Here is a 12,610-nt window from a genome sequence, read left to right as displayed (position 1 = left end):
GCTGAGGCATGCTAGCCTGCCTCTTACAACCTCTTCTTTCTCTCTGGTCCTTTTACTTATCTGCCTGGTTTTGTCTTTCAGGTGTACAATTGACAACCGAGTCACCCGGGTGGCCTGGCTAAACCGCAGTACCATCCTCTATGCTGGAAATGACAAGTGGTGCCTAGATCCTCGTGTGGTCCTCCTGAGTAACACCCAGACCCAGTACAGCATTGAGATCCAGAATGTGGATGTGTATGACGAGGGTCCTTATACCTGTTCAGTGCAGACAGACAACCACCCTAAGACCTCCAGGGTCCATCTCATTGTACAAGGTGGGTAGAGTTTGGCTGGGAGGCCTCAATGTGTAGATGGGAATGTCTTTCATGATCTTAAACCAAGATGATACTTCCTGTTCTCCCATTAAGGACACTTTTCTAGACATGCCCAACACCCACCCAGTGGCAATGGGAGTTATCACTGAACTTTCCAACAATTGGCTTGTTGAGATGAACTAGTTTTTCTTGTATTCCAATAATATTTTTATACAAAATTATCTTCTAATTATTGCTTTCCTTGGCTTTTCTTCCTCTTAGCATTTTTAAAATGTTGCACCCAAGTACAAGTTTGCTTTATTTTAAGACCAGAATTTTAATGTTCTTCTGTTTCGGTACATATGCCATGCCCTAGACCAGCCTTCAATAACAGAAGAGCCAAGATGCAGTGATCTTACTTCAACTCAGAAGCTTACCTCAACCACCCCCTGACACACACACACACACACACACACACACACACACACACACTGGTGTAATGTACTTGCTTCTTTTTTCATCCAACCCAAGATTTGTTCCCCCATGCCTGTGCTATCTATGAGACTGGATTCAGGGTCCCTACTTAGCTGGTCTTCTGTTTTCTTTTGTTTGTTTGTTTGTTTTGGCTTCTGTTTTCTTCTTCTTTGCACTTTGTAGTTTTATGGTTTGCTGGGGAGTTTGTTGGTGTCTGAGTGCATTTTGTGGTATCTCTCTGGGTTCTACTCCCTCTGTTTCTCACATCATGGGGCTGATGTTAGTCTTCTCAAATCAGAACTGGTCCTTGGGCAGCAAACTACACTTAACAAATAGATGGGTTTCTAGTTACTGAGCAAGTTTGGAGCCGCATTGTCTGCTGTCTGATGGAGAGGCCTAAAACAAGTATTACTGCACCCCAGGGGCCTCTTCTTGTGAAACAGGGTGAATGTGAGGAGTGGGGTTGGGTTTACATTTTACACACAGATAAACTAAAGCCCTTGTGAGAATGCCTAACCCATGGAGGTGTATGTACCCCGTAGTCACTATTGAATGCTCCCTTTGATTTTTTTTTAAAACACTACTGATATTTTAAAACATTTAGTCACATTTTATAGTAGGTTAAACACTTTGTTTTTTGCTCTCTCGGAACTGAAGATCCTGGGAAGTGAAATCCTAGGCTGGAGGATTTTTTTTCCTCTCCCACACCCTGCACCCCAGCCTGATCCCTGTCTCTTTTCATCCAGCTAAATTGCAGGAGCCAGGCAAAGCAATGATGTCCCTCTTGCAGCCTGCCTTCCTGGCAGTATGCTTGAGAGTAGGATGAAAAGCTGGAGTGATTGGTGAGAAAGAAAAGATGAAGAAGGACTGAGAAGGACAAATTAAAGGAATGAGGGGAAGTCTCAGTGAGAAGATGAAGAAAGCACACTGGGATCATGTATCAGAACTGGGAGAAGCAGGAGAGGGCCAGCAGCCATGAGAGGAGAACAGGTTAGGATAAGGGGACATTTGGGTGCAGGTTACTTACAGGTGAGGGCAGCAGTACACTAGAAGCTATCAGGCTGTGGCAGAGTACGGTCACATCAGGGTTTTATAACTTTTGCTTATTGTTTTTTTTTAAACAAAGGAAATTATGATGTTTTATTTCTTTTATAGGTTATATAAATGAGTATTTTTTTTCAAACAGCTTTGTGCAAATAGCATTTTAAAATAGAATTGGATAGCCGGTGTTTGAGTGTATTATAAATAGCAGACTAGGTACTGCTATGTGAGGTTTTGTTTGAGCATGTATACATTTTAAACATGTAATAGATTTTCCTAGTAGATAGATAGACAAAATAAAAATTAAGAGTCACAATTCTGTGGGGAGCTTTGGTGAATGCTCCAGGCAAGCCACTGGTGATCTTTACTAGGCAGTACTTCTGAAGCTCTTCCTCTGGCAGAGTGTCTTGCAATGACCAGTAAAGGCTAGGAGCATTGAGTGGAGGTTTGCTGCAGAGAGCGGCACCATCGTAGAATGAGAAAAGGGATGGAATGGAAAATTCTAACCCCTCTTAGAAAACGAGAAACCAGGTCTGGGTCAGTGTTGTTTTCCTATGCATCTCCTTGCACACACACCCATTCATGTCTGCCCTAAATAGTAGACTGGTTTTTGAACATTGGCATTTAATGGATACTTACTGAAGTCAATATCTGAAATTATAGTCCAAAGATCTTACAATGGCCCTAAGAAAGAAGGCTGACTACTTGGAAGGTGGGGCAACAGAAGGAAAGGAGGGGATACAGTCCACAACCATCTTCACCCACGTCCAAGCTAATGGAAAATGTTTAATCTATAGCCAGGTGTTTACATTTGTGACTTGGCTAGGTGCCCTCTTCCCATGACACACCATCTCGAGTATTGGAATCTCATCTTGGGCTAATTTTCGAATGCTGATGGGTGTATTGATCTGGAAACAAGCTGGGTTAAAAAAGGCATTGGTCTTGTACACAGACTCAGCCCAAGATAATCCGCTGTCAATATGCCTGGGCTGAGTATTATTGACACATTAATGAATAGAGGACCATGGTTTTTCCAGAGTCAACCTGTCCTGTTCTTCAAAGCAATCAGACAAACTAAATAGAGCCAGACTCTGTATTGGAAAGAGGATGTACTACCATGCAGGATTAAAAAAAGAAATATATTTATCTTGGGATCATTTATTATACTGAACAGAGACCCTAATTCCCTTAGCAGAAGCTGACAGTCTGAATTTAAGTTGCTTTTCAACCAAACTCTGCTGGAATGCAAGTCATGCACATCAAGTTCTCCAAATGGTATTGTAATCATTTAAAAACAGAAATACAAACATCAGTAATAACAAGAAAACAAACATAGTATTGTGCCCACCTGGACTTACAAGCTGCATAGCTAGCATCATGTATATGTACCCCACACAGAGCGATGTGGGGAGGGGGAAATGACACTGCCACTACCTCTTGCAATCTGTCTGAAGTCCAAGATTATTTGCAGCATCCTGACTGCCAAGCATCCCACCCAGTCCATTAGTTTTTTTTTTTTTATATTAGATCTTTCTTTACAGTTGTAATTCAAAATGATCGACTCTTAAACATAATCAAGACATCACAACTTCATTTGCCCAAGAAGTAGACATAAACTCATTCCTTCCTTCTGTCAATAATTACTTTCTGAGAAACATTGCTAACAGTGTGTTCCCATGACTTGGATGGGATAAGGATGAACACAATGCTGCCCTTCAAGATCAAGTTCACTTCTGTGTGGGGAGATAGAATGGTGTGTCACTTTTCCAAATCATCTCCAAGAATCTGTGTGAGTACAGATGCTGTGGCCTGAATCTCTACTCCTTAAGCATTATTTCTGTTTTATTTAATTTGTTTTATAGATGGCTTTGTGATTTCATAGGTTCTCCTAAACTCTCTTCATCTCCTCATGATGATATGAAAATGTGGTTTCTAGAACAGGACTGGTGAGTTACCTTGAATGTGGACAGGGTTCCATTTGGGCTGGGTTGGGCTTTATAGCCTTCACTCAATTGAAGACAACAGGCAGAAAAGGAGTTGGAGGAGCAGCTATCATTGTGAGTTCCAATGAGAGGAATGGTGAATGGAGAAATCCATTGGCCTGTCAGTGGGAACCCAAGGATGAAATAGAGGCACTGAATTCATCCTCAGGGACAGGGATGGCTAGCTTGAGAAAGAGAAGACAGGTGCTCAAGGATCCAGGCTGCAGGTGGCACCCAGACAATTATATGGGCCAAGTCTCTTTGGCAAGGATGGGAAAAAACCATCCCTGAGAGAACAGCTTTTGGAGTTGTGTTGAAGGCAGGTAGAAGAGACTGTATCAGGAAAGGTGAACTGAGGAGAGGCTGTGTTAACTAGCAACTCACTAGGGTGACAATTTAAAATAGCAGAAATAAAACTAAGACTTCTGCAGTCATAGGAACCATCTTTTCTAATACAGTAGATGATGCAGACACAGAGCATGGACCTGAGCTTTCATCACAGGGAGCATTACTGATCAGTGCTACCAGTAGTTACCAGTATGGTGATGCTGTTTCCCTGTCATGAAGGACCGGGCATGGTATGGGAACAGGTTTTGGAGAGAGATGGAAATAAGAAAAGATGGTATTCTTTTTAAAAACAGAAGTTGCTGGATAGAAGACTGGGGTTCTTTCTCAGCTCAGGCAGAGAAGAAAGCTAGACTCCAAAGGTGTTATCCAGAATGTGGAGATTAAGAAGTGCCACTCAAGGATTTGCATAACCTGTTAGGCAGCAGAACATAATCTTTTTGATGGGATTGGAGGAGGGGAGACTCGGTATTGAGTGGCAGTCTTGTAGAAGACCTAAATTTGGTTCCAAGCATCTATGTTAGGTAGCTCACAGCCACCTATAATACCAGTTCCAGAGGATCCAGTGCCCTCCTCTGACTTCTGCAGGCCCCTGCAACTTACAGGCACATACAACCAAACACACACATATATAATTAAAAATAAAATTACTCTTATAAAAACCACATCTATCCTTTTGACCTTCAGATTTCATCTTCATGGATACAATTCATGTCTGCTTCTGAAATCTAGCTACATATTTCAGCTCTTGATTTTGCTGCCAAACAAGTTTTTTATGCATTCAAAATGAACATCCTCCTGTCTCTGTTGGTCTCATGGAAGAAGTGAGACCTTGGAAAACAGAAAGAATAAAAGATTTGCTGCCACTGAATCATTTGTCAAATTGCAGGCAGCTAGAGAAGACATCTAAGAAGCCCTTTGTCCCACAGTCCTGTACTTATACTGCCATTCCCTGCAGCAGTGACTATAGAACATGAAAGGCCTGCCTCACCTAAGCATGGGGAAGGACTTAGCCTTGACCAAGTACCCTTGGAACTTTAAATCTCACCTAGAAAAACATTTGCATGATAGAGAACAGCAGAAAGCAGAACTTAGAAAAACAAAGATATTCCTTTCATAGTAAGAAGAAAGCTATTGGCCTCTTTATCAGTTTTCCAGGCCCTATCTAGGTCTCCCATTGTCATTAGAGCATCTAATCGCCCCCTCCCCTTTTGTTTGGTGCAAATGAGTTTTCCTCTTTCTCTCTACACAGAGTTAATCTGAAAATCCCTGCTATTGTCTCATAGTTAATTATCTGCCTTTGGAGTCAAGCAGCTCTGAAACTCTAGTTCAGGAGGGAACCACTGATCTCTACTGTACAGTATAGGACCCAGCCCCTGTGTTCATGGGTTTGTGGGGGAGGAGACTGGGCTGGGAGACCTGTAGCCAGGTGGTGACATGAACAATTCAACTGTGACCATGCCAACACTTCATCTATCTTTTATTGTCTTCAGGTTCCTAATCCTCTCCTTGCCACCCTGGGGTGTCTTTGTGTGTGTGTGTGTGTGTGTGTGTGTGTGTGTGTGTGTCGAGAGAGAGAGAGAGAGAGAGAGAGAGAGAGAGAGAGAGAGAGAGAGAGAGAGAGAGAGAGAGAGAGAGAGCATTCCAATCTTGAATAATTAATTGATCTTGTCAAGCAAAACTCATTACTGTGATTAAGAGAACAGGAACAATAACTATGAATTTCTAAATACCTATGCACCAAAGACTTTTACAGGTGGGCCCCAACAAAAGGAGACTTGAAGCACAGAATATCAAAGGGAACAATGTGATCTGATTCTTATTTTGAAAGCATAGATTTCTGTCCCTCCACACACAGCAGGAGGTGCCAACTGCTCCTCACACTACCAGGCTCCTGGAGCCCTGAGAAGTTCTTATGACCTGTTTCCATTCTAACTGCACCTGGCTGAGTCCATGGTGGAGGTCCACATCACCAACCAGTCCCCAACAGACAGGATTGACCTCACACAGAACTTTATGTTCTTGCCTAGGTTTCAATAGCCCCAAGTGACAGACAGTGGAGAAGAACATTGGAACACTCTACTCTTCTGCTTCCTTCAAGAAATATATGAAAATATACATTTTTCTCTCATCATAAGGCTCTACAAAATTTAAATTTTGTAGAATTTTTGAAAAGCTATGGAAATTAATTCTACTATGAAATTGAAGTGTTCCTCAAAGCACTGTGGAACATGGTGAGGAAATAGGACATTCTCCTGGCAATTGATCTACAAAATGTAGGTAGCATGAAGCATCTCACTTCACCTGGTGAGGAAGCCCTTATGGACAGTAGAGGGGCATCATTTACCAGAAAGGCTACACCAGTGCTCACGTCTCTGGAAGCCCACTGGAAGCCTACCTGTTCCATAAGTCAAGTAGGGTGAGTCACAATGGATTCATTAAAGTCATTTCTGTACCTTTGGATATGATTTTGCCAGGCAAAGGACACCCCTTATGTTTTCTAAGCAGTTTGGAAAACTTGGCATCACCTATAAGCTCACAATAGCAGACAGGGCTCCTCTGAAAAATCCTTTACTCCACATATGCAGTTCTAAGGGAACAGAGACTCCAGTGACCATGACTGCTTCCCAGAACTTTGGGGAGTCAGCAGCATTCCTCCAGGTGAGCAGTTAGGGCTCCCTGGTGAAATTCTACAAGCAGCCAGGAACATAATTTCCCTGGAGTGGCTTCCTCTAGGGAACCTGAACTGCCTGCAAGCTACCTCAGCTTCACCATGGCATGGAGAAATTGTCAAGGCTTCCCCCTGTATCTTTATTCCTTATTCAGCCTCCAAGTAGAAAGGTTGTCATTTTATTTGGGGGGAGAATAAATTCAGATCTTAAATACCAGCATTTTCAAAATACACTATCTGTAGCCTCCCATTTCCACATTGGAGGTATTGCTTTATTCAAACTAATTGTGAAGCAGAGATTCCTTTTCCTAAAGCCCCATCCTGTTCATGCCTTTCAGATATTCTTAACTGAAGGTTTATGAGGTCTTTTGGAGGCTTCCTGAGAAACAGTACATATTTAATTCTAGAATCACTGCCAAATCTCTAAAGGCTTGTGGAGTTGGAGGCTGTGGTCTTTGCACTCAATGATTTTCAGAGAGTGATATCAAAGGCAGTGTTATTGATCTCAGTGACTCAGTGAACTCAGTGACGCATGGTGACTCCTGCCTGCTCAGGCAGACTGGTGTGCAATCTGCCTTATGACTTACATTCTGGTCACTGAGAAAACTAAAAGTCCTCAACTTCTTTGGGTCTGGGCAGACATCGTTGTAGAAGGTGCTCTGCCTATCGGCTGTTGAATTCAAGATTATCAGGGAATACAATTCAATACCATTCAACTGCATTTTGAAAACAGATGTTAGGAACACAAAAGTCACATGGAGTTCCTGACATTGCAGCAGAAAGGACCACATTACCAACCAACCACTATCTTGTTAGAGCAGAGATTGGGATATTTGTGTGCATATAGATCTGATGAATCACTGAAAGGAAGTAGCTGCAGCGCCATGATAATTAAATAGCATAATCGAAAGCTGCATTTCACAACTGGGTTTCTCATTTTGTGAGTGGGACTTGGTAAGTGCTCTGGGTAAGACATGTTGTCCCAGGAAAGAACCATAGGGAAGAAGAGTGGTTGCACTTATGTGTTCAGAGTAGGACCAGAAAGCTGGCAACACTTCAGTTTTGGATGGGCAGGGATGTGTAGTGTTTCTCCACAGACTTGGTTTTTCCTGATATACAGGCAAGAGTGCCATTTCTATTCCTCAAGGCAATGTACATTAAATGGATTTGACAATGGACAATATCCACAAGGCTATCAGTGGAATAGAACATGACAAGCACCTTGGTTAATAAGCCCTGAAAGAAAGGGAGAAGTCTTGGAAGGTAAAGAATGGATTCAATCCCTATGGTTCTGTGTCCCTTGTGTAGTGGCTAAGACACAAACGAGACAGACTTCCAAGACATGTCTACCACCAAATCTGTTGCTGGAAGCACTCTGTGCTTACACCTGCAGTCACAACAGTGATTAATGTGTCACAGTGTAGTCAAGGAGTAGCTCTTTATGCACTCAGAAGAGTACATAACATTGAGCTCCTCATGTCATTGTGATTTTGTGCCTGAATCCTCATGTCATTGTGATTTTGTACCTGAATGGATGATATTGCAGCTAAGGATAAATGGCAGCCACATCAAGGGCCACCAGAAGCCACCTTCTCCTGTTGCCTGAGATCTCATGTGCAGATGAGAGGAAAGCTTGTCATTTCACATATCTTCAGACTGATTTAGACTTCTACAAGTCTGCACTTGGAATATACCATAGGACTGACATTCCCAATGAACATCAGTTGTGACCAGCAATGTCTAACATTGGTGGGAAGTCTATCTGGCATCTGCTGGAGTTCAGCTCATTTGCTGCTGGAGTTGTTGGGGCCCCACATTTTTCCTTTTATCTTCATTTCATGTTATTTGAAAAAGAATTTATTGATTTAAAATTAGGACAATTTAATTTGGTGGCATGTTTTCTTTATGTCTCAATTATATATTCATGTCTTTGTGGTAAACTCAGCTGGTGGGGGATTAAGAATTCAAGCTAGAGGATTTTCACTTGGCGAGTAGAGCTTTCCACTGTGATTAATTGGGAGTCTACACAATGAACCCAGCGATGACTCCAGTGTGGATTTAATAGCTTAGTAGAAAGAAGTAGATTTTTAGGATTTAAGAGTTTTGGGTTCCAGTCTGAATTTTGATAATAATTACCTGGAAAAAATGACCTACTTATTTAAATTGTTCTCAATTAGATACTTTATAGAAATGTTTTGATACATCCTTTAATCTGATTTGCAGAATGATGCCTATTAGATGCAAGGAAGTGGCGGGTGATTGCATGCCAATTCCATGAAGTTTGTAATCATTTATTAGGCATACAGGCTTGTCTGTCCTAGCCTGTGTCTTTTGAACAGATCCAGTCCTCTGTGTTTGTAACACATACAGCTCTCCATGCTCCTAAGAACCAACCTGGGTCACACCCTGATAATCTCCATTCTGTCCTCTCCTCTGGTAATGTCCCTCAGCTGTGTCACCACCAAATCTTTTCTTCTCACTAGTTTGAATAGATGCTATAGGAGCTTTGTTTTCCTAAAAACCTGGTCTTCAGAGAGAGGACATTTGGGTCAACTTCCCTTACTCTGTGGATATAGGCTAGCCAAGCCCTTTCATTCTTCCTACCCCAAGAAAGAAATATCAAGAATTTTTAGAAATTCTCATATTCACTTATATATAAAAATACCCATAAGAAGGTTGGGACATCTGCACAGATTTATCACAGTAGTCTGTGATCAGGATGTAGAATGGGGTTGGGACAAGGTAACCCTTACAAAGTAAGAGGATAGTTGCTCAGGAAGGACCATTCATGGGGATCTAAAACTTAAAGGCTGGTGGTTCCAAGTTTAGGAGCAAGATTTCTGCTCTGCTAGAAGTCCAGACAAATAGAAATCTTTGGAAATGGGTGGTCTTATATTTCTTCTATAGACTGCTAGAACAAAAGTAAAATTAAATAAAACTTTGTCCACACCCATCCTACTTCCTTCACTCACCCCTTCAATAAAACTACTTATGTGTCCACAGTAATCTTTTCAAACAAGTTATTGCCTCAACGACATCTAAGTCTGGGAGAGCTCGGAGTCTGGTTTCTGGGACCTCTAATTTTGGCTTATGTTCTGTCCTGCCTCACTGTTTTTATTTGACTTTATACTAATGTTTTTGCTCTTTCTGGCCACCAAGCCCTTATAAGTCTTCTCCCCTCTACCTGAATTCTCTTGCTAGGTGCTTTTTCTGCTTTCAAATATGAACTTCCATAGATTGGAGGTGCTTTCCAGAGTTCTCTACTGCCCCCACCTCACTTAAGAGCTCAAGCACTGCCCTTCTTCATGGTCAGACCACAAGTTGTGTAATAAGTGTGATGTGTCTGTTTTCCTGAGGGCAGGAAGCATGTCTGCCTTCCGTTGTATTCCCAGTGTCTCCAACTAATAGGAGTTTGGGGACTATTTGTTGAGTAATGAATGGAGTTATAAAATTTCTTTTTAAAAACTAATTAAACAATGTGATTCATTGCTCACTGCTCAGTTTTGTTGTAGTAGGCTGAAGGATGGCCAAGCAAAGAACGGTTTCTAGTCCCAAGACCCATGAATATTCCCCGAATGGTTGCATCTTTGCAGATGTGATTAAATAAAGAGTTTAAGTTAGGGAAATTATCATGGGCCCTAAATGTAATCACACATACTTGTTAGGAGGAGGCAGTGATGCCGCTAGAGACAAACATGGAGAAACTAATGTGAATGTGGGAACAGAGATTTGACAGCATTGCCCTTGAAGATGGGGGTGATAAAGCCACAAGCCAGGAATGTCATCAGTCACCAGCAGCTGGAAGAATCCTGGACACTTTTCTCTGAGCCTCCAGATTAAGATCTGATCCTCGTTTTCAGATCAACGAAAGGCCAATGGGCTCTGGCCTCTAGAACTGAGAAGAAAAGACATTTCTATTTGTTTTAAGCTGTGGGATTTGTATAAATTTGTTACAGTAGCAATATGAAATTAATACACTGCTTCTGAAATGATTGGCCCCTGGTTATTGGAGGTAGGAATTAAGAAAGAATTCTAGTACTGCAGATCTACTGGAATGCAGTAATGAGCTTAGTCATTAGGGTGATTGCTTGCTGCAAGCTAGGGCTTCCTGAACTTTTCCCACTCATGACCCCTCCTATTGGAGAAAGTTTTATCTGACTCATATGGACTATGTACACATATCAATCATTAACTAAAAATAAAACCCAAAGAATTTTATTTTAAAACAATTTGTTGGTATATATCATCTTATCTTTTATTGAAGAGGAAAGCAAAATTGTATACTAACAATATGGGTGCCCCTACTTTTACATAAAAAAAAATTAAATCTAGGCAGGGTATTTAATACTGCAGGGAAAGAGTCTCTTCAATGTTTATCAGAGTTGATCAATATTCTAAATTTATAATTGTTAATGCCGAGAACACCACATCACATGAATACATACATAATACAAAATGATAGGTGTGTTTAAGGTCACTGCAGAAACTAAAAATTCAGTCCTAAACCCAACTATAATCGATTTAATGAATTCTTATAAAATTCAAGTGAGTAAGCAATTCAAATAGCAATTTTTATTTTATACTTTCAATTAATTTGGCAATATCTCAATAAAATTTTATTTATAAGCCAGGCATAGTGATGTATGCCTATAATCCCAGTACATGAGAGGCTGGGGGTAGAGAATACCTATAAGTTTTAGTCTAGCCTGGGCTACATAACAGCACCCTGTTTCAAGAATAAAAATACCTTGTCTCCAAACAGAACAAGGAAATCCAAAGTTCAGGAGGCCCCCTGGATTTCTCAGCTAGCCTCATGTTTGTAATCTATCTCAAGTTCATTCATCTTTGCTACTATTTTTGATATACATTGCTGCTATGTATACTTGATTTGGGTTTTTTTGATACTTTCTCTTGTAGTTGTCTCCATTCATATTTTGTTTTCAAAAGTCTATTACAGCCCTGATTTCCTGTTTCTTATAAATGACTTAGTAAGTTGTCAGATCATTATTTTCATTTTTCAATATTTATTGAATTCTGAACACTTGTATATAAATTCAAACAGCATTTTTAAAATCAAACATTGTAACACAATACAGTAAAAAAAAATACATGAATTTGATACTTGCATGCTGAGGATTGAGGGCAGGAAAATATGAAATCTCTTTTCCATAACTAGTCTTTCTATAATTGTGGGTAACATTGTGTGTACAGTAAAAACACCACACTGTGTAACACATAGTATCTCAAAACTGAGCCCAGGTGTTTCAGGCATTGGTTTGTCTTTTGTGGTGTGAAGGCATGCACAATGCCACCTGCTCACACATGTTCCAAATCAAGCTGCAGTGAGGATGCACGCTGTACCATAGATCTGCTGGGAGCAGCTCAGATTCTTAAACTTTGGGGTTTTGATGGCTCATAAACCTTTTACTGTTACCATTTTCATTTTCACAAAGCTCAGTTGCTTGACCACATACAGATTTATGACCCAAAGTTTAAGAAGCTAAGCTCCAGGGCAGGGATCAGCAAATTAGGGCCCATGAGTTGAACCCAGCCTATGGCCTCTATTGCCATTATTTGTAAGCACTAGCTTTTGAAATATGATTAAATAAAGAAGCATATGTTGCAGAGGCTTGACTTGGCCAACAGTGTTCACAATAGTTGCTCTCTGGTCCTTTACAGAAAGGTTTAAACCTCTGATCCATTGAGCCACTCTGTGGCCAGGACATTCAAGTAGCCATAGGGACAAGCCAGTGGGAAGAGGAACCCGGGCTTCCCTCCGAGAGCCAGCATGAATTTGCAGCCAA

At 41.0% G+C, this 12,610-nt stretch overlaps 1 protein-coding gene across 4 annotated transcripts in view; it reads left to right on the top strand.

The window, feature by feature from the left end:
* Ntm (neurotrimin) overlaps window positions 1–12,610 on the top strand; it is a 407,355-nt gene that overhangs the window by 227,958 nt on the left and 166,787 nt on the right. For all 4 annotated transcript variants that reach the window (XM_027411728.2, XM_027411727.2, XM_027411726.2 and 1 more), the window contains exon 2: window positions 82–314. In XM_027411728.2, the coding sequence (XP_027267529.1) occupies window positions 82–314 (233 nt within the window). The remainder of the gene's footprint in view (window positions 1–81; window positions 315–12,610) is intronic.

This window comes from Cricetulus griseus, chromosome 4, assembly GCF_003668045.3.
Source record: "Cricetulus griseus strain 17A/GY chromosome 4, alternate assembly CriGri-PICRH-1.0, whole genome shotgun sequence".
NCBI lineage: Eukaryota > Metazoa > Chordata > Mammalia > Rodentia > Cricetidae > Cricetulus > Cricetulus griseus.
Note: the sequence above shows the minus strand (reverse complement) of the source record. Positions and strands in the feature narration are given on the sequence as shown.